The sequence below is a fragment of the Trachurus trachurus genome (assembly GCF_905171665.1).
Source record: "Trachurus trachurus genome assembly, chromosome: 21".
Classification (NCBI taxonomy): Eukaryota; Metazoa; Chordata; class Actinopteri; order Carangiformes; family Carangidae; genus Trachurus; species Trachurus trachurus.
In genome coordinates, this window is record NC_139899.1 from 28,221,954 (window position 1) to 28,248,712 (window position 26,759).

Sequence of the window (26,759 nt, forward strand, 5' to 3'; positions counted from 1 at the left end):
ATACATCCAATGGTTTACAACGACGAACCAACATCTCCAAACCCTTCCTTGGCATGACGGTGAGTAGAAAATTGGTGAATTATCGATTTTGGGTGGATCAGCAGTTACAAGTAGAATACACTGGATTTTTCATCACATCTCTTGTAATGTAAAACCAAAAGATGAACCTGTTGTTATGAACATTTTCCAAATATCATTACAATAATACGCTTTCATGAACCTGCCCATTCAATATCACTTGTACATTTTCGTTTATTAGAGACATGTGGATCGAAACCAAGCCGGACCTTATGATGAGGATAAAGGGTGTTTAACTGGAGGACATAGGCCACATCAGCCAGAGTTTGTCCACATGGTGAAGAAGCCACATGTTTGTGACCAGTGTAAGAAGAGCTTCACTGCTAGAAGCAATCTCACCAGACATCAGCAGATCCACACTGGAGAAAGGCTTTGTGTTTGTGACCAGTGTGGAAAGAGATTCACTGCTAGAAGCGCTCTTACCAATCATCAGCGCATTCACACTGGAGAGAGGCCGTATGTTTGTGACCAGTGTGGGAAGAGTTTCACAACATCATCAAATTTGAAGGTCCATGAGCGCATTCACACTGGAAAAAGGCTGTATGTTTGTGACCAGTGTGAGAAGAGTTTCACAACATCATCAAATTTGAAGGTCCATCAGCGCATCCACACTGGAGAAAGGCCGTATGTTTGTGACCAGTGTGAGAAGAGTTTCACTGCTAGAAGCGCTCTTACCAATCATCAGCGCATTCACACTGGAAAAAGGCTGTTTGTTTGTGACCAGTGTGGGAAGAGTTTCACTGCTAGAAGCGCTCTTACCAGCCATCAGCACATCCACACTGGAGAAAGGCCGTTTGTTTGTGACCAGTGTGAGAAGAGATTTACTGCGAGAAGCAGTCTCATTGAGCATCAGCGCATCCACACTGGAGAAAAGTACCTTTGTGACCAGTGTGGGAAGAGTTTTATTGCTAGAAGCGCTTTCATCACACATCAGCGCATCCACACTGGAGAAAGGCCGTATGTTTGTGACCAGTGTGGGAAGAGTTTCACTGGGAGAAGCAGTCTCATTGAGCATCAGCGCATCCACACTGGAGAAAAGTACCTTTGTGACCAGTGTGGGAAGAGTTTTATTGCTAGAAGTGCTTTAATCACACATCAGCGCATCCACACTGGAGAAAGGCCGTACGTTTGTGACCAGTGTGGGAAGAGTTTCACTGCGAGAAGCGGTCTCATTGAGCATCAGCGCATCCACACTGGAGAAAGGCCGTTTGTTTGTGACCAGTGTGGGAAGAGTTTCACTGGGAGAAGCGCTCTCATTGAGCATCAGCGCATCCACACTGGAGAAAGGCCGTTTGTTTGTGACCAGTGTGGGAAGAGTTTCATTGCTAGAAGCCGTCTCATTGAGCATCAGCACATCCACACTGGAGAAAGGCCGTTTGTTTGTGAACAGTGTGGGAAGAGTTTCACTGCTAGAAGTGGTCTCATCAGACATCAGCGCATTCACACTGGACAAAGGCCGTTTGTTTGTGAGCAGTGTGGGAAGAGTTTCGCAACATCATCACATTTTAAAGTCCATCAACGCATCCACACTGGGGAAAAGCCCTATGTTTGTGACCAGTGTGAGAAGAGATTTACTGCGAGATGCAGTCTCATTGAGCATCAGCGCATCCACACTGGAGAAAGGCCTTGTGTTCGTGACCAGTGAGAGAAGAGTTTAAGCCAACCTCAGACTCTTCCTTAGTATTCAGTACTTGAGTTATTTGACAAATGAAATGTCTGATGGATCACACTTTTGAAATGTCTCAATAACATTACATGCATGCAACCTGAGTGGTCAGATTTTTTTGTTGTCACAAGTAATTTTCAGATACAGAGTTACTTATTTTCGCTAAGTTTTTTTTTTGATGAAGGAAACCACCATGCTGCTGTTTCAATGCGTCTTCATTCTGGCCGAGATGACATAAAATAATAAAACAATATATCCTCCTGGACACCACCTGAGCTCATACAAGGATAAACATCAGATGGACGCATTTACATAATTCAAAACATTAAATGAATTCCAAATAAAATGTAAAAGAACCTAGGACAAAAGACCGCTCACCTCTCCCACAGAGTAAGAAGAAAGAGGAAGAGTTTAGGTTGGATTGGGCCATTTTATATGTAGACAAGGGGTTCCTCAAAAGGAACGCAGGAGCACACAGGCAACCAAAAATTCCCCTCAAGGTTGGGAGACTATCACCGTCAGCACTGTTACACTCACTCCCCCTAGAATTACACAAAATTCTGGGCAGCATAACAAACACATGTCCAAAAGCTGACCCAGATATACAGTCAGCAATATAAGCTTACCATCAAAAGGATAAGAGACTCAGAGATTCACTTTGCGCCTAGACTTTCAAAAGCTTCCTCACAAGCAGGAGTCCCATCCTGGGAGGTAAGTTCACGGAAGGTGCCAGCACTCCCTCAGCCAAAGGAGCCTTTAGCTTTTCCCCTTCTGTCCTGCAGTAAGAGTGTAGAGCGGCTTAGCGATGGAAGAGCAGCCAGGAATGAAGTGCTGGTAATAAAGCCCCCTGCTGAGAAAAAACTTTCCGCTGAGATGCAGTGCATCCATCGTCATTCATGAGGTCTTCCTTCCTAAAAGCAGAGGTCACTTTCTCCTGATCGACACTGATAGACACCACTGCTGTCAACCACATGACCAAGAAACCTTACAGAGCTTTGGAGAAAGTGACACTTCTTCTGTGCTAGCTTCAGGTTACTCATCCCTTAGACGTGAAAAGACGAAAAGATGCTTCAAGGCCTCCTCCTCAGAAGGAGCAAAGACCAGTAGTTTATCCAGATAACAAAGGATGTTGCTAGGATGTTACACAGGCCCTGGGGAAGCCAGTTGTATTCATAAAGGCCAGAAGGTGTTGTAAAGGCTGTGTACCGCCTGTCAGACTCATAGAGGGGGATGTTGTAAAACCCTAATGTAAGGGGGGAGCATACATCAGTCCGACTGGCCAATAGTCCGACGGCTCATTTCTCCGACTACCCATTCTACAGTGTTAAGGTTAGGTTTAGGGTAAGGTTAAGGGTTAGGGCTACTTAAGTTGGAAAAGTGGGAGGTCGGACTAATGGACGCAAAAATAAAGAAATGGTCGGAGAAATGGGTAGTCGGACAGACGTCATGCGCCCAATGTAAGGGATCTTACATTGCGGATAAAGGCGTGTCCACCAAGGAGCCTGGTGGGGCAGCGGATGGATTTTTAATTAAGGTAAAAAAAATAGCATAGCCACAGGAGAAATCTTGCTTAGTCCCTCTTTAAAAACACACACCTACTTGTTGATTATCCTTCTCGTATTCAACGGCGGTTTGTTTGCGTTAACAAACCTGCTGCCATATGTATCCATCCACTTGGTGATCAAATTACCTAAAGATCGATAAAATATTTATGCGAATAAAAGAAACAAACATAGATCGCATAGGCCTCTTTCAACAATAGGCTACTAAATATAGCAATTACAATACAAGTGCTTTTGTGTCAATTGGCACACGCATACCAATAAATCATCAGCAGACGGCAGCGTGAAAACAAAGTTTTGGCTGGCTCTGCTACAACAGACAAGATATGAACATTAGGACCGTACAACCGGTTAACCGCAGTTAACTGAATGAATTGCCAAAAAATAATTAAATAGATAGAAATGTAATGCGATATCATACCTGAGCTGTTGATTGAGGAGGCCAGAGAAGCCACAATGGGTCTTTAGCCGAATATTTGATTCATTTCATCAAAGAAGGGAAACTTGACTTGTATTTTGTATTCTGAACAGTGACGGCTGGTATCAATGGGCTAGTGGGGCTAAGCCCTCCCTGCATTACACAACAAAAGATGAGGAAAAAATATTATATATAGCCTATATTATATTCTCTAAATAACATACAAAAGATTGTTCTAAGTCTTAGTAAAATCGGAACTGGCAACAATATTGAATAGTTTCAAGAAAAACACAGGATATCTCTAAATGGGCTAATTTTAATCAGCCCCAGCTCACCGAGTCTGCTCTCATTCATTTTCCGACTGTGGATGATTGACAGGTGCCATGTCCCGCCCTCGCCATTGACCGACTGTTTGGGCTAATTTCATTCAGCCCACAGGCCGATCGGTTCTGACCAATCAGCAGCGGGATGACGCAGGGTCAATGATTGACAGGCGTCATGTCCCGCCCCCTTGGTTCACTTGTCATTGGGGCTAATTTCATTTAGCCCAACACCGCTGTTTTCAGACCAATGACAGGAACCGGAGGAAAAGTTGTGTTGTTGTGGGAGTAGGGTTGCCACCCGTCCCTTAAAATACGGAATCGTTCCGTATTTTGAAATAAAATAGTGCGTCCCGTTTTGAATCAATACGGGACGGGCTTTGTCCCGTATTTCCGAGTTGTCATGAATGCAGCATCACTTCGCACGTGTTCTGTAAAGATCCAGCATTTGTCAGAACTACAACAAAGCAGAGATCTCTCTGTAGGACACTTTCTATCCATCGCTTTTTCACCGTTATTGACGCTCTCTCTCTCACACACACACACACACACACACACAGAGCGAAGGGCGCATGCATGACATCAGTGCGCGGTAAAAGCGAACTCATACGGTCCGAACGCGGACCCCCGCGCCCCCCTCCCTCGTCGGACAATCGGACCACCCGCCACAGTCTCCTTGCTTTATGTATCCATAGATGTAAACACGTCCTCGGGTTGTCTTTTGTTGTTTTTTTTTAATCCGCTGCTGCTCTCTGCACCCGGACGCAGCACAGCAGCAGATCGTAAGTGAGGGTGATGTCCTGCACCCCCGGCTTAAAAAAACAGAGCTTTGTTTGTTCTGAGGTTGTGAGGTTATCAAAATTAGATTTGTGCATATTGATATTTTAAAATTCCAATAACACATCCAATTCACTTTATGCACAGCTACGAGCTGTCTTATTTCAGGAAGTAGTGTAGCTGTGCATAAAGTGAATTGGATAATCAAAATCATCAAAATCAATAGGAACAAAAACCTACATACAACCTACCTGCTTGTAGGGACGTGATAACAATTATGACACAACAAAGGAAAATTGACATAAAGACAAAATAAGGATGGCACAAAATAGAATAAAAAGGCTTGTCTTTGACAAAAGCAAGGGGGGGGGCTTTGAGGAAAAAAGGTTGGGAACCACTGATTTAGAGGAATGCACACCAGAAAGAGTATCTGAAGAATTTAAATAAGAGAAGTGTTCAGAGGTGTTTTTTTTGTAAATGACTAATCGTCAACCAAAAATTAATCGTTAGATTAGTCAAAAAATAGGCATTAATATGTATGACTATTATATTTAAGTGGGATATTGCAACTTTATGTTTTGGATCAAACAAGTAGGCTAGCCCGCCCTGGCCTTAGCTACGTGAAGTGATAACCTCAATGTCAACTGTACCTGCCCCCATTCCAGTTTAAAATATGTGTTAATATAAGAAATTGAACGTGTACAAAATACATAGGCCTACATGAAAAGTGTGGCATTTTGACCCGTGTCACCCCCCCCCCCCCCCCCCCGGTTGACATTTGGTCGAGTGTCCCTTATTTTCAAAACTCAAAGGTGGCAACCCTATGTGGGAGGGAGAAGACAGAAACAGCGGCGCTAGGCGCTAGCATCACAGGTAGCATTACTTTACTGCTCTAAACTGTCTTTGCTAACATGAACGAAGTGGAGAATCTAGTTTCTAAACTCACTGGGAGCACCAGACTTAATGACATGTTAACATGATAACAGACCAGAAAGGCCGTCGATATGAGCTGCATATATCGTCTTTTTTTTTTTTTTTTAATTGAGCAATATCGTCGAGTGTGTGTGTGTGTGTGTGCGTGCGTGCGTGCGTGCGTGCGTGTGTGTGTAAGTGTTTGTGTGCGTGCGTACGTGTGTGTGTGTGTGTGTGTGTGTGTGTGTGTGTGTGTGTGTGCGTGCGTGAGAGAGAGAGAGAGACTGTGTGTGTATTATGTGTGAGATAACCAGGTGAAGTTTTTTTTTGGACTAGACCCTTACTTAATGCAGTGTGTAGGCCTAGTTAGTTGCTATTGAGAGTGAGGAGTCACGTGCCTATGGTCGGCCATGATGGAAGGAGACGCTATCGGTTGCCAGGGGCAACACATCAGAACATCACAGAGACGGACTAAATTCTAGCTCTTTTTTGCGCCAACAGATCAACAAATTACTAGAAAGAATAAGGAGAAAGTAAATCACTGGAGCAGTTTTTAACACAGCAGTGATTTCCGGCATTGTAAAACAGTAAATTACGGAGTAGACGATTTTGTTTTGCCCATAGACTAGTATGGCTTTTGCCACCGGAATCCTTCCATCATGGCGGAGAAGGGGGGGCGGGGCTCTGACATGGATGTATTAGGGCTCTGAGCTGTGACGACAACTCCTCACTCTCAATACTTTTGTGAGATGGGATAACCCTAACTTTTAGCTGTGTTAACCATTTAATGGGTATAATTTATTTATTAGCCCACCCAACTAATTTGACCACCAGCCGCCACTGATTCTGAACCACTGGTGGAGAATTCCCTCTTCTGTGCCATATAACGCTATTTAAGTTCTTTCAATTTGCTCCTCAGGATGTCCCACGGCATGCAATATCCCTCCTTCGCCATTTCCTTCTTGAGTTCCTTATAAATCAAGGCGTTGCTGGTTTTTACTGTCTAAAATTGCAGTTATGTTTTTCTCATAATATTAAATTCAGAAAACACCTCATCTCCGCGTCTGTTCACTTGTGCCACTCTCCCGTCATGTCTTCGAGAGTCGTTGTAGTTATATTCTTAAAATAAATGTTGACAAGAGCAGTGCGTCCAGGACCAACAGGTTGGTTGCAGAGCAAAAACAGTAACAGTAGCGGAGACGTACGGCCATTTACATCGCTACGTGCAACGTAAATGTAATCGAATTTCACATTTATCCGGTAAAGAACTGTTTCCAACAGCATTTGTCGCATCAGCTTTTTATCGATCAAGAGAAAATCCGATAAGATCGACCTTGTTAACCTTTTATCGATATTCTTGACATTTAATTTAATTTTATTGTTTTCATTCTTTTAATTTGATATTATGAATAAAAATGTGCGGATCGAAACGTGGTTACCGATTCATTTTAGTTCCAGCTGAGACTCTCTGCTCCATCGGCCACAACAACAACAAAAACAACTTAATCAGTGAAAAATGCGTCATCAAGTGTCATATTTTCATTGAAATGTAACAGAATAATAAAGTCGTCCTGCAGCCGCCGCTTCAGCCGAGACCTTTGCTCAAACACCAGAGGTTCATTTACCACGACAGCGTTTTCTGTCTCTGTGGCCTTTTCATCTGTGGACGAGTGTGTGTGTGTGTGTGTGTGTTGAAATGTCTCTAGTACAATTTAACAATTATCCAGTTTTCACACACACGATCAAAGCTGCAGAACAAGAGGCTGAAGACAGGACTTCAAAGCTCAGTGTGTGTGTGTGTGTTGTAGTGACATTACAGCACAGATCCTAATCCAGTTGAGGTCGTCAGGTGATCTCAGCAGTTTCACAGCAACAGGTAGGAGCTCACCTGTCGTCTGGTTCCTCTGGCCTCCTGCACCCGACACAGTTAGCTTAGCTTAGCATAATGACTTTTATCTTATCATAGTATAAAAACTCTTAGATTCACTTAGCATAATGAATTACCTTTCAATTAGGTAATGACTTTTAGCTTCTCTTGGTTTAACCCTCCTGTTGTCGACCCAATCTGTTCACTTCCTCCATACTTCCTTCTTTCCTTCCTTTTCCCCTTCCTTCCTCAATCCCTTTTCCCTTGCTTCTTTCCTTCCTTCCTTCCCTTCGTCCTTACTTCTTCTTCCTTCCTCTTTTGATCCAGTTGACCTAGGTCTGTTCCCTCCCTCCATCTTTCTTTCCTTCCCTTTCCCTTCCTTCTTTCCACAATCCTTTTTGCCTCCCTTCCTTCCTTCCCTTCGTCCTTACTTCTTCCTTTTTTTGACTCAATCTGTTCCCTCCTTCCATCTATCTTCCCTTCCTTTTTCCTCCCATCGTTCCCTTTGTCCTTCCATCTTTCCCTTCATCCTTCCTTCCCTTCGTCCTTCCTTCCTTCTATCCCTTTATCCTTACTTCTTTCCCTTTGTCCTTCCTTCCTTCCATTCATCTATCCCTTTGTCCTTCCTTCCTTCTATCCCTTTATCCTTCCTTTCTTCCTTCCTTCTTTCCCTTTACCCTTCCTTCCTTCTTTACCTTCATCCTTCTTTCCTTCCCTTTGTCCTTCCTTCCTTCTTTCCCTTCGTCCTTCCCTCCTTCTATCTCTTTATCCTTCTTTCCCTTCGTCCTTCCTTCGTCCGCGATTATACACTTATACAAATATATTCATGGGTAGTAGATTCAGATTTTAACAATAAACCTTGACAATTATTACACACTGGACCTTTAAACACTTTTAGCTGAGCTGAACTTAAAGTAAAACTTTCTGTGTATTTTAGCATTTTAAAAAAATAACTTAGCATAGAATAACAACTTTTAACTTAGCTTAGCATGAGAACTGCGGAGATGCTTTCATTATTTACATTTTGAAAAGGTGACAGGGACAATAAGTCTGAACTCGGCATGGATGGATGTATGTATGGATGGATGGATGGATGGATGATGTCACTGAGGACAATAACGACAGACCACAGAACGGTTGGTGTTCTCTCTATTTATTTTTTTCGTCTTTTCTCGTGCTCCCGGAGGAGCATAAATATTTTACAGAGCGAGAACATCAGTTTGGTTATTTACAAGATATAATAAATGACATACAACTCACAATGTCGGCTTGTGTTCGGAGCGCTGAAGGAAGAAGAGGAAGAGGAGGAAGAGGACGAGGAGCAGGAGGAACGAGGGAGGGAGGGGAAAAGAAACAACTACAGTCATTTTACCGTTCTGCTGAGAGGACGCGGCCCGCCTCCACTGCGATGTCGCTCAGAAACAAACAGCCGAGGGAACGTGGCGACCGCTCTGTGGCGTGACGGACGAGGCTGAACGAGGCGCTTATTCCCGCTAAAATAAATATTCATAGAAACACTCGTCTCCAGTGTTTCACTCCATTTCTTGTAACTTTTCAAGAAGAAGAGGAAGAAGGAGGAGGAGGACGAGGAGGAACCGTCATGGCCGCCTCGAGACAATCTGAGCTCTATCTGTGGCTCCAGACACTCGGTCCGCCGCCTTCGGCTAAACCCAATCAAACACGCTCCACTTCAGCAGGACAGTGGTGCACATCTGCACCGTCGCACGCTGCTGTGGTTCACTAGCGATCAGCAGGAAGGAGGAGGAGGAGGAGGAGGAGGAGGAGGAGGATGAAGGAGTCGACCGATTTAACGTCCAGTCAACCCTGTTCCTCCCTCAGGGCTGCTCCCTGGAAGAGTTCATGTTCTTCAGCACAAACGCTGAATTATTCACGTCAGGACCGGAATTTAAAATAAAATAAAGTAAAATAAATTAGCTGAGATGAATCAAACTCAAACAGGAGCTTCACCACAGAACAGGAAGTCCAGGATCGATCGATCGATCAATCAATACGCCACAGAGTCCACAGGCATCGCACAAAGGTCTGCAGGAGCGAAGCTGAAGCTGAACCTCAGACACACACACACACACACACACACACTCAAAACCAGCGCAGGTTCGATGCCGTCGATTCAGCTACACCGTCAAGTCAAGTCAGAGTTCCCATGAGTCAGTGCTGGACAGTGGGGAGGAAGTAAAGCTGAAGATGCAAAAACATCCACAAACTAAAGCAGCAACAAGAAATTCAACTATTCTGCAACTATTTTCAAGTTATTGTTTGATATTTTATTTTTCAAACATCTCTTCCTCCTCCTCCTCCTGCTGCTTCTCAGATCTGAAATATTTCTTGGTTTCGTACAGTTTGAAGGTTAAATGTAAATTAACAGCTCAGATCTTTGGGTCTCAGTTGAGGCTGAGTCTCCCACCTCCACTGCAGAACTACCACAGTTTCCCCTGAGGGAGCAGAAAGTAGTTCCAGCGAGGACTGATTATTACAGTTGAGTCAAAGTAAAATTCACTTAACCGCAAAAAACACCCTGGACAAACAGAACCGAAGCGAATCTGCACCATCTCACCTGTAAATAACTGATCTAGAGTCAGCAGACCCCGGATCAGCCACAGGAGCAGGACCAACGCACTCGAACAGCTACAATAACACACACACACACACACCTGTCGGCTCCGCAGCAGCCTCGTCCTCATGTAACAGCAACACAGTGGAGATCATCCCAAAGAGTACCGAGTAAACAGAGCAGTGAGTGGAAGAAGAGGAGGAGGAGGAAGAGGAGGAGGAGGAAGAGGAGGAGGAAGAGGAAGAGGAGGAGGAAGAGGAGGAGGTTTGTGCGTATCGACTGAAGTGCAACATGAGTTAGAGGAACAGAAGAACCTGAACAGACGCCGTCACGCCACAGAGCCATCGACACAAAAAACTACATGAGGTTCATCTCGCTGTCAGCTCTGAGGAGGAGGAGGAGGAGGAGGAGGAGGAGGAGGAGGAGGGAGGAGTGGTGGGGGGGGGCCGCTGTGTGTGGGTGTGTGTCTGGTGGGGGAGGGGAAGGGGGAGGAAGTGCTTTAGAGGGGGAGAGGGAGAGGGGGAGGAGGTGTAGGTGTGAGGAGGTCATGGAGGTGGAAGGTTTCTTTCTGTCCAGTTTCTTAGATGGGCAGCTGGAAGGTGATGTCCACCTGAGCTTCTTTAGCCAGAGACACGATTTCAGAAAGCTTTACAACCTGAGGGCGAGAGACACAGAGAGACAGAGACACAGAGACAGAGTTAACTTAACCTGTTAATGTTTTGACCTTTGACTTTTACTGGTTTGTTTGTAGATTTCTCTGTTTTCTATTATTTTGTATTCATTTTGTGAATTTGTTTTATTTTCTGATGATATTAATTATTAGATTCCTTAGAGTGGAGTAGAGTAGTAGGATGAGGGAGTAGAGTATGGTAGAGTAGGGCAGGGTAGAGTACAGTAGAGTATGGTAGAGTAGAGTAGAGTATGGTAGAGTAAAATAGAGTAGAGTACAGTAGAGTAAAATAGATGAGAGTAGAGTATGGTTGTTGCAAAATGAATCGCCCCCTTAACGACAAATAAAGACATTGATTGATTGATTGATTGATGGATTGATGGAGGGTAGAGTAGAGTCGAGCAAGGTACAGTATGGTAAAGTAGAATAAAGCAGAGTATGGTGGAGTAGAATAGATGAGAGTAGAGTATGATAGAGTACAGTACAGAAGAGTATGGTAGAGTGGAGCAGGGTAGAGTACAGTACAGTAGAGTATGGTAGAGTAAAATAGAGTATGGTAGAGTGGAGCAGGGTAGAGTAGAGTACAGTAGAGTATGGTAGAGTGTAGTAGAGTATGGTAAAGTAGAATAGAGTACGGTAGACTAGAGTATAGTAAAGTAAAGTAGAACAGGGTAGAGTCGAGTAGAGTAGATGAGAGTAGAGTACATTAGAGTATGGTAAAGTAGAGTCTGATCATCATTTATTCTGGTCCTAACAGCTCCAGACCGTTACTCAGTAATTCTTTTAATGACTGAACTTCCTCCACTTGTTTGATTCTTCGTGTTATTTTAGTTCAACACTTCATCATGTTTGTTCAGTGTGTGTGTGTGTGTGTGTGTGTGTGTGTGTGTGTGTGTGTGTGTGTGTGTGTTCAGTGTGTGTGTGTGTACGTGTTCAGTGTGTGTTTTTTACCATTTTGGCAGCTTCGTCCAGGTCGTCACAGGCCAGGATCTTCAGTGGACTGGCAGCGATCAGAGCTTTAGCGTCGTCCACTCTCGTCCCTGGAGACAAAACAATAAAGTTTCAGCCTCATCATCAACATTATTGATTGATTATTGATCTCAGCTGATCATCCACCTCTGTCTCATCATATCAAATCCACAACTCTTTATGCAGAGAAAAACTTTATAACAAACTGTTTTAACAACTACATCATAGTGTCTGTAGTAAAATTATAATAGAATCTGCATTTTAAATGATAATTAAATGTGTAAAGAACATCTTGGAATAAAAAGTAGAAATGTTTAACGTGTTTAACTCTGAGTCCCGAGGAGACGGAGAAGTGTCAGCTCTGTTTACACTCATGAGTCGTCTCCCAGAGCGACGGATTAATGAATAAAAGATGAGGGAAAAAAACAGACGGAGGAATTTCTACAAAGACTTCAGATCAACAGGAAGCAGGAAACAGAAGCAGGTGATCGTCATAACAACAGGTAGAAACAGGAAACAGGGATCCATGAGATTTTTCTCTTCATCGTCTTTGTCTTCGTCTTCTTTTTCTTTTTCATTTTATTCTCATCCTTCTTTCATCTTCATGTCATCCTCCATATCCTACTTATTCTTCTCCTCCTTTTCCTGTCTTCTCCTTTTCTTCTTTTATCTTTTTCTCATCCTTTCTTCTTGCCATCCTTTTCTCTGTCTCTTCTATCTCTTGCCCCTCTCCATCTTCATCCTCTCTTCCTTCTTTTTCATCTTCATCATCCTTCTTCCTTCCTTTTTCTCCTCCTCATTCTTTTTCACCTGCTTCTCTTCTCCTTGTCCTTCTTCTCTCTGTCATCCTCTCCTCCTCTTCTGCACCATCCTTTTCTCTGTTTTTTCTATCTCTTGTCTTGTCCCTCTCCATCTTCATTCTCTCTTCCTTCTTTTTCATCTTCATCATCCTTCTTCCTTCCCTTTTCTCCTCCTCATTCTTCTTCACCTGCTTCTCTTCTCCTTGTCCTCCTCCTCCTTCTTTCTCTCTGTCATCCTTTTCTCTGTTTTTTCTATCTCTTGTCCCTCTCCATCTTCATCCTCTCTTCCTTCTTTTTCATCTTCATCATCCTTCTTCCTTCCTTTTTCTCCTCCTTATTCTTCTTCACCTTCTTCTCTTCTCCTTGTCCTCCTCCTCCTCCTTCTGCTTCTCCTTCTGTCATCCTCTCCTCCTCTTCCTCACCATCCTTTTCTCTGTTTTTTCTATCTCTTGTCTTGTCCCTCTCCATCTTCATCCTCTCTTCCTTCTTTTTCATCTTCATCATCCTTCTTCCTTCCTTTTTCTCCTCCTTCTCCATTCTTCTTCACCTGCTTCTCTTCTCCTTTCTTCCTTTTAGTCTTTTTAGTCAGACTTTTACAACTGCAGTGTTTATTTATGGGGCGGGATATAGAAAAGAGAATAGGGCAATGTGGCAGCTGTTGAATTTTATTGTGGGGGAGGCGAAAATGGCGATCTACATCTCCAGGAGAAATAAAATGGAAGACCAGGCAGGTGTAGAGGCGTCCGCAGTGTGGCGCTCTAACGTCCGCTGTAGGATTAGACTGGAGTATCTATTTATTTATTGATTGATTGATTGATTGATTTGGGGTTGTTTGTGTTTATGTATGTATTTATGTATGTGTGTTTATGGTGTGGGTTTTAAATAAATAGATAAGTCTGTAGTTGGGTAGAAGGAACAGCTGATAATGTCCTGTGATTGGTAAATAAAGTGTGGTTGTAAAAATCAAAAAAAAAATCTCCTTTCTCTCTGTCATCCTCTCCTCCTCTTCCTCCTCCTCTTTCCTCCACAAGAGCATGTGAGTGTTCATGGCCTCTGACACTAATCAAACATCAGTCCATCGGTTCTTTACCTTGTAACCTCACTACGATGGGGATCTTCAGGTCCAGGTCGAGGACGGCCATGATGATGCCCTGGGCGATGACATCACACCTCATGATGCCTCCGAAGATGTTGACCAGGATGGCCTGAACCTGAGGGACGACACGACACCACACCAGACATCAGGCGTCGTCATGACACCGAACCAAACAAAACCTTCGTCTCCACGGAGATGCAGAGTTCTTCTTACCTTCCTGTCCGAGGTGATGAGCTTGAACGCCTCCGTCACCTGGTGAGCCGTGGCTCCGCCGCCCACATCCAGGAAGTTGGCCGGAGTGCCGCCGTGCAGCTTGATGATGTCCATGGTCGCCATGGCGAGACCGGCGCCGTTGACTGGAGAGCAGAGGAAGAGGAGAGGAGGGGAGGAGAGGAGAGGAGAGGAGAGGAGAGGAGAGGAGAGGAGAGGAGAGGAGAGGAGAGGAGAGGAGAGGAGAGGAGGAGAAGAGAGGAGAGGAGAGGAGAGGAGAGGAGGGGAGGAGAGGAGGAGGGGAGGGGAGGGGAGGGGAGGGGAGGGGAGGGGAGGGGAGGGGAGGAGAGGAGAGGAGAGGAGGAGGGGAGGGGAGGGGAGGGGAGGAGAGGAGAGGAGAGGAGAGGAGAGGAGAGGAGAGGAGAGGAGAGGAGAGGAGAGGAGGAGGGGATGGGAGGGGAGGAGGAGGGGAGGGGAGGGGAGAGGGGAGGGGAGGAGAGGAGAGGAGAGGAGAGGAGGGGAGGGGAGAGGAGATAAGATGAGAGGAGATAAGATAAGATGAAGAGAGGAGAGAAGAGAAGAGACAAAGAGAGGAGAGAAGAGAGATGAAGAGAGAAGAGAAGAGAAGAGAAGAGAAGAGAAGAGAAGAGAAGAGAAGAGAAGAGAAGAGAAGAGAAGAGAAGACGTCATTGGTCAGAAGTCAGGAGGACGTTTCAACAGATCTGGCAGAAACTTAAAAACAATGCCGCGCCGATGCTGCGAGCGTGCACGGACAGCGAGCGTGCACGTCGTAGACCAGCGTGCACGTAGTCCGAGCGTGCGCTCACCCAGGCAGCCGATGGTCCCGTCCAGGCCGATGTAGTTGAGGTCGGCCTTAGCCGCCTGCCGGTCTCTGGGATCCTCCTGGGTCCAGTCCTGCAGCTCGAACACCTTCTTCTGACGATACTCAGCGTTGGAGTCAAAGTTGATCTTGGCGTCCATGCACATCACTGTTGCCATGGAGACAGAGGAGAGGTTCATCGTCAGAAACATGAACGAGATCATTGAGTTTCGATCTCATTTACAACAGTTTAAGGTTTAATTTTAAATAATTTTAAGTTTTAACTTTCTGTGTGTGTGTGTGTGTGGTGTGTGTGTGTGTGTGTGTGTGTGTGTGTGTGTGTGTGTGTGTGTGTGTGTGTGTGTGTGTGTGTGTGTGTGTGTGTGTGTGTGTGTGTGTGTACCGATGCCAGACGCGTCCTCCACCATGGGGTTGATCTCCAACATGGAGGCGTCGTACTTGATGAAGACGTTGTACAGTTTGATCATGCTCTCGGCCGCCTCGTTGATCAGAGCAGCAGGGAAGCCCATCTTCTTAGCCACCTAGCACAACAACAACAACAACAACAACAGGTAAACAACACACAACAACGATTTATTCAAAATATCATGTCATCAAACTGTTCAGTGAAGTCCTTTAGACCTTTCGACCCTTCAGACCTTCAGTCGTTTTGACCCTTCAGACTCTCAAACCTTCAGACATTTAGACCTTCAGACCTCAAGACTTCCAGATCCTCAGACCTTCAGTCCTTTAGACCTTCAGACTCTCAAACCTTAAGACCTTCAGTCCTTTAGACCTTCAGACCCTCAAACCTTCAGTCCTTTAGACCTTCAGACCTTCAGTCCTTTAGACCTTCAGACCCTCAAACCTTCAGACCCTCAAACCTTCAGTCCTTCAGTCCTTTAGACCTTCAGACCCTCAAACCTTCAGTCCTTTAGACCTTCAGACCTTCAGTCCTTTAGACCTTCAGACCCTCAAACCTTCAGACCCTCAAACCTTCAGTCCTTTAGACCTTCAGACCTTCAGTCCTTTAGACCTTCAGACCCTCAAACCTTCAGACCCTCAAACCTTCAGTCCTTCAGTCCTTTAGACCTTCAGACTCTCAAACCTTAAGACTTTCAGTCCTTTAGACCTTCAGACCCTCAAACCTTCAGACCCTCAAACCTTCAGACATTTAGACCTTCAGACCCTCAAACCTTAAGACCTTCAGTCCTTTAGACCTTCAGACCCTCAAACCTTCAGACCCTCAAACCTTCAGACATTTAGACCTTCAGACCCTCAAACCTTAAGACCTTCAGTCCTTTAGACCTTCAGACCCTCAAACCTTCAGACCCTCAGGCCTCGGACCTTCAGACTTTCAGTCCCTTAGACCTTCAGTCCTTTAGAGACCTTCAGACCCTCAAATATTCAGACTTTCAGACCCTCAGACCTTAAGACCCTCAAACCTTCAGACCCTCAGGCCTCAGACCTAGAGTCATTCAGACCTTCAATCCTTCAGACCTTCAATCCTTTAGACTTTCAGTCCTTTAGAGACCTTCAGACCCTCAAACCTTCAGACTTTCAAACCCTCAGACCTTCAGACCCTCAAACCTTCAGACTTTCAAACCCTCAGACTTTCAAACCCTCAGACCTTCAGACCGTCTTAACAATCTCTTATTTTCCAGAAACACCCAGCTGGACCTCAGGAAGTCTTTAGTTTCACTGAGCAATCAGAGCAAATACGTTTGTAACTGAAAATCTAACATCTGAAACAAAGTCTGAGGTTTTGATCTTAAACTTATTAAAAACATGAATGAAAGATGAATTTCCCTCTGTTGACATCAGAACCACACATCTGGATCATCTGCAGCCTCCTTCTACATATCTATTCTACCGATCAGTGTTATTGATCGTACCTTGACAGCCTGCTCCATCTTGATGCCCTCCACGATGTCGATGGGCTCCTTCACGATGGCGTCTGGATTTTCCGCGGCGACGTCTTCGATGTTCACGCCGCCCTGTGAGCTGCCGATCAGGACGGGGCCCTGAGGGAAGAAAACAGTCACTCGGTTTTCGCTTGAAAATCTTTGATCTGCTGGTTTGAGCTTCAGGTTTTTTCAGACTCTCAGATTTTGGTTCTGTCATTTTTATCTGTGGTGAGTGAATTTTGTTCAGACAGATTTTGACTTTAAAAAAGAAAAAGACGTTTGAGAGAGTTCGAAATTTCCTTCTCTGAAATGCTGTTTGAACGTCAGATGCAGATTTAAAGAAGTTAGATGCAGTTTAAAGTTCTTCCTGTCACATCGGATGTTTTTTATTCTGTCCTCAGATGATTAAAGACTTGTCAGCAGGACTCTCTGGATCTGTGGGATCAAACCTCTGACTGACACAAGATCACTGATGAGAGGAAAGAGAAAAGTTCAGACTAGTCAGGAAAAACCTTGGTTATTGGTTAAATTAAACCAGATTTTACCTAAAAGCTTCGACTGTTTAAGAAATATTCTACGTTGAAATCAGAAAAAAATTAGCACGTTTCCAAAATCATTCAATAAATTATTTAATCTGCTCACAAGGTAAAGTCTGTATGTTTGATCTAATGGTTTTGTTTGATTTTCTATTGAAAAAAATAATTAAAAAGGGATGAAACGTAGGAATAAAATGTCTTACAGTTAAAGAAACACTCTGTAATAATCAGTCTCCTCATTTAAATCTGAACAAATCAACGCATTAAGTTTAAATCTCACTTATATTTAACAAAACTGTTATGTGGGAGGAAGCAGGATCTGATCCAACTCAAGAGCAGCAGCGTTTCTCCCACATTTAAAAAACACGAGGAGACTGAACACAATGTAATATATAATATTATATAAAAATAACACCACTAATTATGAGCTGAATCATGAACATATAGTTGAATTTAATCCCCAGTGACTCAAACTTTCCTAGATGTTGAATCTGTTGTTGATACTGTGCTGCCACCTGGTGGTAGAGTTCAGCGTTACCACAAATACAATCTGAAAACTATTGATTATTTCCAACAGTGTTTGATTTTCTAATTATTAATCCGCCTCACAGTTTTGTCTTCAATCAGTGTGTGTGTGTGTGTGTGTGTGTGTGTGTGTGTGTGTGTGTGTGTGTGTGTGTGTGTGTGTGTGTGTGTGTGTGTGTGTGTGTGTGTGTTCTCACCTGGAAGGCCCTCTCCATGGTGATGGCGAAGTAATACTCTCTGCGTGGATACCGGCGCTCGCAGATGAACACCTGGTTGCAGATGCGTCCGGCCTCCCCGGTCTGCTTCGTGTAGAGCTTCCTACCGATCATCTGGGACGAGATGTCACGGGCCTCCTCTGGTCTGGAGCAGGAGGAGGAGGAGGAGGAGGAGGGAGAGGAAGAGGAGGAGGAGGAGGAGGAGCAGGAGGAGGAGGAGGAGGAGGAGGAGGAGGAGGAGGAAGAGGAGGAGGAGGAGGAAGAGGAGGGGGAAGAGGAGGAGAGGAGGAGGAGGGGGAGGAGGAGGAGGAGGAAGAGGAGGGGGAAGAGGAGGAGAGGAGGAGGAAGAGGAGGAGGAGGAGGAGGAGGGAGAAAGAGGAGGAGGAAGAGGAGGAGGAGGAGGAGGAGGAGGAGGGAGAAAGAGGAGGGAGAAAGAGGAGGAGGAGGAGGAGGGAGAAGAGGAGGGGGAGGAGGCGGGAGAAAGAGGAGGAGGAGGAGGGGGAGGAGGGAGAAGAGGAGGAGGAGGAGAAAGAAGATGAGGAGGAAGAAGGAGGAGTAAGAAAAGGAGGAGGAGAAAGAAGAATAAAAAGAGAAAGGAGGAGGAAGAAAAGGATGAGGAGGAGAAAGAAAAGGAGGGAGACGAGGAAGAAGGAGGAGGAGGAAGAGGAGGAAGAGAAAGAAGAGGAGGAGGAAGAGGAAGAAAAGGAGGAGGAGGAAAAATAAGAAGATGAGAAAGAAGAGGAAGAAGAGGGAAAAGAGGAGGAGAAAGAAGAGGAGGAAGAAGAGAAATAAGTGGAGGAAGAAAAGGAGGAGGAGAAAGAAGAAGAGGAGGGAGAAGAGACTTGTAAACACCAGTTCAGTCCACTTGTCTCAGCTGCACTTTGCTGAACCGTCGTTGATCATCAGGATGATCAACACGTTACAAATGATGAATTATATCTAACGGTCGTTTTTAAATTGTCCCTTCTGAGCTTCTGTAGCTCGTTGGTTCAGATTCACAGGAAACTCATTAACCAGTGAATATTACAGATTATTGGTCCATAATAAACGACTCACGAGTAGACGATCCTCACTCCACCCTTCAGTCCGCCCTCGAACGTCCCCTTCCCTCGGCCGCCGGCCAGAACCTGAGCTTTCACCACCAGGTCCTTGGAGCCTGACACACACACACACAGAGAGAGACACACACACACATCAGTAAAACACAGTCTATTAAAGGGATAGTTCAACATTTTTGGCAAATTGGCCCATTGCCATAATCCCTATAGTCATAGCAGTAGGTTTGTTACCTTTAATTGTCGGTGCAAGCTATTTTTAGAACGGCGGAGCAGAGCCGTGAGCTGCTAAGAGCTACGCTACGGAGGCTCAAGGGATTTCTTGGTTTCCCTCATCAAACTCATCAAATACACAATCCAACAACTCCACAACGCTCTCGTGGACAAGTTGTGACCTGCACATTCACCACACTATGAGATAATAACACAATGTTACCAGACAGAGTTGTTTTAGAGGGAAATTCATGCATTTTGGGGTTGTTGGATTATTGGATAGGGATGATGGCAATGGGCCAATTTGCCAAAATGTTGAACTATCCCTTTAACTTTGAAACTGACTGAACACAAAGAGACTACGACATCGCTCTGAGGCTCAGCTGACAGATGTGAACAGATGTGCTGATCAAACAGTTGAGTATCTGCTCTTTACTGTGCAATAGGGCCTTTGACATTGAACTTCGTTTTTTCTAATATAATTGAAATATAAAAAAAAAAATAAAAAAAAGATATTTGAACGAATATGGGGCAGCTCTAAATATTCAAACCTGTAATAAGCATTATTTTTGGTAAATGTGTTTGCCTGAAAACATGACGCCTGTTCGCTGGAAAACAATGGCGGAGCAAAAGGCTGCGAGTGCGACAACCACGGAGGGATAAGTACTCAGCCTGACTGGCTTACTTCTTATTTATTTATTTTTGATAAGAACAGTGGATACAACCTGTCTAAGCCGATGTGTAAGGGTCTGACTCAATAAAAAAAAAAACGTGTTGACTGTTTTTCTGTCTATTGATATGACACACTGCCCTCTGGTGGACAGAACAGAGAACAACAGAAAATCATAACAACTTTCTTTTGATACCAATATACAGTAGGTCTTAGTGAGGCATTTAATGATCAATATATAATCAATGAATATTCAAATATATTCAAATATGATTTTTTTGGGCAAATGTCAAAGCCCTAGTGTGTGATGATGATGATGAAGATGCGTTCAGGGTCACAGCGGTGTCAACTGTCACAGGACTCCTTCGTCTCCTGGTGCGAAGTCAGTGAAGAGTCACCGGACACCACGGAGACAGAGGAGTCTATGTTTAGACTCTGTGTGTGTGTGTGTGTGTGTGTGTGTGTGTGTGTGTGTGTGTGTACATACTGGACCTCCTTGACTTCTGCTATTTAAAACACACAAACACACACGTCCTTGAACACAACTGAACTGTGTCAGGAACACTGGGTTTGTCGTCTTTGACTCAAATCAAAACTTTTATTCAGATGAAGTTTTTGTTATAAACAACTTTTAGAGAAATATTTTCATATTTTCCACCTTGTAAATGAAATATGTAACATTCAATGATGGAAAAACATTTGGATTTTAATGTGTAACTTCAGTTTAATCAGTGAAGGATTTCTCTGTGATAACGAGTTCCTTTAATGTTTCTGTCGCTGCTCAAACAACCTGAAGATTTAACCTCCAGCTCTGACCAGAACCTGAGTTATTAACACTGGTTTTATTTCCTGGATTTAATTCTTCACTGACTAATAATAAACTTATAATCACTTTTAGTTTTTCCTTTAATCATTTGCTGTCAGGCATTTGTCGACTAATGATTAAAAAAATGAATAAACTAACAGTCACTTCCTTCATACACTTCCGCTTTCAGGAGGATTAGAAGTTGAAATGTGATTTACTTTGTTCACTACAGAAGTTTTGTGTTTAACTCTGTCATCTCATCTCTAACTGACTCATGCAGCAACTTTTGATTATTTGTTGTATCGCAACGAAACAAAAGTGCAAATCTGAGAAGCTGCAAAATCAAATGAGGCATTTAATCTTACAATTACAATTAATAAATTTTAAAATAAAGTTCTGACGTGTTAAATCGTGGACAACACCGTCCTGTGAAGGTGTCACCATGGCGACGGCTGCAGCTCAGCTCACCGATCTGCTTGGCGATGGCGTAGGCCTCGTCCGAGGAGCTGGCCACCATGCCGGCCGGCACCGAGATGCCGGCTTCCTTCAGCAGCCCGATGCTCATGTACTCGTGCAGCGACAAGTTCCTCTGCTGCTGCAGCTGCTGCTGCTGCGACGCTGCCGCATGGCCCCCGAACAGGCCCGAAGACCCACCCAGCACCTGGAACACAGAGGACACAGAGGACAGAGGACAGAGGGTTAAATCTCTTCTAAAGACTCACTTTTATATTAATAATAACACATTTTATTTATAACACGCTTTTACAAGTGCTTACATAAATATAAAAATATCAACACAATTATGATATACAAACAATGTTGAAGGTTCTTAAGAGATATAAAATGAGATAAAAGAACAGAAAATTAGACATATTTAATTTACAAATTAAGCAGCAGTAGCAGCATATTTAATTTACTGAATCCATCGGCCTTCTTTTAATTTTGTTTTATTATTGGTGTTTGATTGCTTTGTTGAGGGTGGGTGATTTTACATTTTTAAGTCCAATTTTATTCTTCTCTTGGTGTTTTAATAAACTATCAGATGATTTCAGAGGTAAAATCACCAACATCGGGTTAAAACTTCACTCCACCTGCAGAGAATCGCTGTGGCCCCACGATATGATATTATTAAACATTTCACACTGACATGTTGTGAACATGGCGACGGCACAGTGTGAAATATAAAACTTCTTCAACTTCGTCTGTTCTGTTTGATGAAATAAGATAAAGTTTCTACTGGTTTTTATTCCTGCCCTCTAGTCTTCTAGTGTTAAAAACTTCTAATTCATATTTGCAATAATAAAAGATCAATACTTGGCAGCTGTGTATCAATACAAGATTATAGGGGTGGGAGAAAAAATTGATTCACATACATATCGCGATATCTTTTTTGACGATTTTTAAATCGATTTTTTTTTTGAAAAAAAAATATTTTTTTGAATTTTTTTTTTTTTTGTTGAAATTTTTTAAATATTGTGCAATGTGTATTTGTTAGCCTCTTTTACATACAGAGAGTACAGGTTTTGAAAAGGGTTTAAGTTCACTTTATAATGGAGTATGTTAATTTATAGGCTCCTACAGTATTTGTGTGCAGATAAATGTTAAAAATGCGTCTCAAAATCGAGAGAATCGGCAATATCATAGAATCGCAATTTAAATCGAATCGCCATCCAAAAAATCGTAGAAGAATCGAATCGGGAGAAAAGCATATCGTCCCAGCCCTACTGGATTACCACGTGAGTTTGTGTGAATGAGTCTCATTAATGTCAAATAATACAGTATATAAAGCTCAGATTTCTACAAACTGGAGTTTAATACTGATGAAGAAGATCCTGAACTCTGCAGCTCAGTGAAACTAAACTCATATTTATTAAATATTATGGTTATCTGTATAATCAGCAGTTATGATGACACACACACACATACTACATAAACACACACACCCTCAGCGGTGGAAACTGGACTCAGGATGTGAAACCAGGACGAAGCAGCTCCAGAGTTTCTCAACACTCAGCTGGAGAAACTACAGTGATGCTGGTGTGTGTGTGTGTGTGTGTGTGTGTGTGTGTGTGTGTGTGTGTGTGTGTGTGTGTGTGTGTGTGTGTGTGTGTGTGTGTGTGTGTGTGTGTGTGTGTGCTGTTTATACAACAGACGGCTGCTGCAGGTTTCTCCTTCAGACAGCTGTTTATCTGACTGATCAATACTCTGCTGATCATTTCTATCAGTTATTATTATTAGTCACTTTCTGTTTGTTTTATTATTTATATATTACGTTATATATACAGCTCTGGAAAAAATTAAGAGACCACTTTCACAAATGTTTCTTAAAAGCATCTCTACATGTATGACAGTCATTCTTTTCTTTTCTTGTTTAAACACCAACACAAACACGACTCATTCTACTTAATGAGACACTGATGAGGTCATCGATCACCTGAACCACATCTGGTTTTATAGGAAGATTATAAATAAAAACCACTGCTGGGATTAAACATTAAACATTATCCCACAAAAACTGATTTATAAACTCTTCCTGAGTTAAAATATTCTTGCTGTGTTATTTAGGAATAGATATGAACATGTTTTCTTTGCATTATTATTATTCAAGACTTGATATTTTTTGTTATTTAGACTAGTTTAGTCATTTTCAGCCAATAAAAGCTCTAAATGACAATTTTCAATTTTGGGAGAAATGTTGTTGATAGTTGATAGAATAAAACAAAAAAAAAAAATTTAATTTTACTCAAACACATACCTATAAATAGTAAAACTAGAGACACTGATCATTTTGGGAGTGGTCTCTTCATTTTTTCCAGAGCTGTATATACACCAACTCACCACTGGATTATAAACAACAACAAAAGGGTTAGGGTTAGAACTGTGAAACACATGACTTCAGAAATTATTTGATTATTTGAATCGATCAATGATCAGAAGAGCTACTGACGGAAAGTTGTTCTATTACAATAAACTGAATTTATCGATCAATATTCACAATAATAATCCCTGTGGCTGCAGCGCCCTCGTCAGGATCAAACTGGTTTTACGAGCAGATTAAGTCGAATTAAGGATTAGTTGTTGATAAACATTGTGTGTCTGTGTGTGTGTGTGTGTGTGTGTGTATTCAGACAGTTTAGATAAGATTTCAGATTGTGTCCACATCTGGTCCAACAGCTGTGCAGCAGCAGGTAATATCTGATCTGAGATAATCAATACATCTGAGGTTTTATCAGTTATTTGCTGAATGAAAAACAAACAGATATGAATGAACAGCACAGAGTGACGCAGCTACACTACACACACACACACACACACACAGAGAGAGTGAAGGTACAAGACAAAACAACGGGCACGATGTTTCATGGCTGCTGGAAAGACAGAGCAGGAAAAACCCATAAGGAAGAAGGAGAAAACATCACAGGAGTTTTTGATTTGGCTTTGAAATCCAATTAAGATATAAAAAAGATAACATTAACAATAATTTTGCACATGAAATCCCAGTGATTGTGTGTATTATCTATGGGCTGCAGTGCAGGATTCACATCATATCACTTAAACCTGTTTCATTATTATCATTTTCTCTAACTGGATATTAAATGCCATTAAATGTCACTAAAAATAGAGAGATTATAGTGTTTTATTACGTTAAACCCAGAGTAAAGTCTGTCAGCTGCCTGAGAGGCGAAGCCCAGGGCAGGAAAACAACCCAGACCACATTTGCTGCATCACCTGCTGCTGCTGCTCAGTGGGAAAAATACTGCATTACAAAATAAAAGTCCTACAAGCGTCAGAATAAATGTGTTTAAAGAAAACCTCTTCAAAGTAAAAGCCTCCTGGGATGGTTGTTATTACTGATGAATGCATGAAGTTGGTTTATGAGTGACTTATTAAATACTTATTATATATTATAAGACTGCAAATTATGATAATTTTCATAACGGATTAATCTCTTGATCATCTTCTCTATTGGCTAATTGATTGGTTTGGAAAAATAAAGCCAGACATCACAGATTACATGAGGGAAATGATTGAGAGGAAGAAAATATAAAATTTTAAATGATACAAGTAAAAAATCTCAACATTTTAGCTACAGTTACGTTACTTATTTAAAAGTATTTATTGCAGTGAATTAATTAGTATTAATCAAATGCCAAGATGCGGAGCTTTACATTTAACCCCTCATGTGGCCCCTCAACAGACAATAACCATTATATTTGTTCACTGAATTTACACTAATGCAGCAGCAGCAGTGCATCATAGACTATATATCCATCTATCTTTTTGTTTTTTTAGCTTGTGTATCTAGCAGCAGCAGCAGACTCATAGTTTTGCACCTGCTGTGACTTGCTCATACATGTGTTTGTGGTGATTAACATGTTTTCCCTCATAGCAGGACGACATGGTTGCAGAAACATCTCCCTGTGCCCATGCTGCGTTCACGGCCTGTGGGAGCTGCTGAGGTTTGCCCCGATTGTGGGACAGATGCGGTAGCGCCACCGGGGGCTCATGGTTGGAGGTCACCTGTACCCGAGTCCGCCGCTCACACCCGGGGCCCTCACACACACACCCTTTACCCGCCCAACACAGCGGTGTGGCCGGGGAGAGACACTGAGCCTGGGGCCGCTGTGTGGAAACAACCAACCGACCAACCAGCGGCTGTTCGAGCTGCGTCACGCCGGCTCAGCAGCACTGACAGCCGGCCGCGCTAACGGCTAACTCCCCGCTAGCTGTTAGCATGTTAGCATAAACAATCGGAAACTCAATGAATGTCAAGTTGTGACCCCCGTCGCTTTCTCCGCCGCCGTGGCCGACAGGGAGGGCGTAGGGCGGACACACACCCCAGCCCCGGCAGCGGGAGGGGAGGGGAGACCCCGGCCTCAGCCCCCCGGACCCTCACTCACCTTGGTGGCGGAGCTGATCGTGTTTCTGGCCCCTGAGGTCCTCAGGCTGGCCGACAGACGGCCGCAGATCAGGGACGACGCCATGTCTCCTCTCGATACAGCGGAGCAACTGATTGCGCATGCGCCGTGAACCGCAAAGGTCCCCCACTCCCGCGCTGCGTTCAGGCGCCGTAGGACATTAGATAATCGGTGAAAATCAGACCAGTTCATCTTAATTTTTTTAGATATTTTTTATTTTACATGAGTATTTCTATTTTCTTCTACTTATATATATATATATATATTGTAACTCTTTTTTTTTTCTTTTTTTTTTAGCTAAAAGTTACTTTTATTAAAAGAAAAAAAAATTATAATATTGTAACTTTTAAAATAATAATAATAATTTAAGAAACATGATAGTCTTTTTGAATGAAACACAAGCACCTTCCAAAAGTCAGTGCCCACTTGGGGGTGAATTATCCTATGCCAAAGTATTTAAAGCAGAAGTGAGTGATATATTTGTGTTAATATAAGTCTTAAATAGTTATATCTTCCGACAGCAATCACTTACATAGAGTGTTTGGACTGAAACACGGTTCTCTCAGTCCCTCTGCTCTGCTCTGAGCCGAAGAGAAAACATTTATCGTATCCTACAGTTTTTATCCAATGAGGAGAGAGAACGGCATGCAGGGCTGTGTGTGCAGCCAAGGGACGCCGTGAATGTGGTGACGTAGGGACGAGGACTGTTATGGTGCGTTCAAGGAAACTCGTATTTTTCCGACCGTGAAGTGGTACCAGTTCGATCTGGTACGAGTTCACCGGTCGGAAGTTACGAGTGGCCGTTATAGTGACTTCAGGTGACAGGTCGGAAAAACACGAGTGGGTTGCCTGGAACGCTACAAAGTCGTAAGTTGTGACTTGAAGCTGTAATTTACGATTTCAAAAGCCTGCCTGGAACGCAGCATTAGCGAAAACGACCGGATCACTCACTTCTGCTTTAATTACAGTAGTAGGCCTACATGTATTTAGCTACAAGTTACTTTTATTAAAAGAAAAAATAATAATAATGTAACTTTTAAAGTAATAATAATAATTTAAGAAACATGATAATCTTTTAGAATGAAACACAAGCACCTTCCAAAAGTCAGTACCTTTTTATATACAGTCTATGGTCAGTGCCCACTTGGGGGTGAATGATCCTAGAGTATAGAAACTG

The 26,759-nt window shown here is 43.1% G+C and overlaps 1 protein-coding gene across 1 annotated transcript; it reads right to left on the minus strand.

The window, feature by feature from the left end:
* Positions 1-10,544: 10,544 nt before the first annotated feature.
* Positions 10,545-25,671, minus strand: sucla2 (succinate-CoA ligase ADP-forming subunit beta). The gene is made up of 11 exons (XM_083997225.1): positions 25,565-25,671; positions 21,132-21,324; positions 18,977-19,076; positions 17,903-18,065; positions 16,633-16,761; positions 15,141-15,279; positions 14,745-14,906; positions 13,921-14,063; positions 13,702-13,822; positions 11,794-11,882; positions 10,545-10,827 (listed from the first exon to the last, which is right to left on the minus strand). The coding sequence occupies exons 1-11, from the start codon at positions 25,646-25,648 to the stop codon at positions 10,753-10,755; spliced, it is 1,398 nt and encodes a 465-aa protein (XP_083853351.1). The 5' UTR covers positions 25,649-25,671; the 3' UTR covers positions 10,545-10,752.
* Between the last annotated feature and the right edge of the window lie 1,088 nt (positions 25,672-26,759).

Excerpts from the sequence above, each read along its gene's own strand:
- sucla2 (XM_083997225.1), bottom strand. The coding sequence starts at position 25,648 with ATGGCGTCGTCCCTGATCTGCGGCCGTCTGTCGGCCAGCCTGAGGACC. Across the intron at positions 15,280-16,632 it reads AGATGGAGCAGGCTGTCAAG|GTGGCTAAGAAGATGGGCTT; the intron begins GTACGATCAATA and ends TTGTTGTGCTAG. Across the intron at positions 10,828-11,793 it reads TGGACGAAGCTGCCAAAATG|GTTGTAAAGCTTTCTGAAAT; the intron begins GTAAAAAACACA and ends TCTCGCCCTCAG.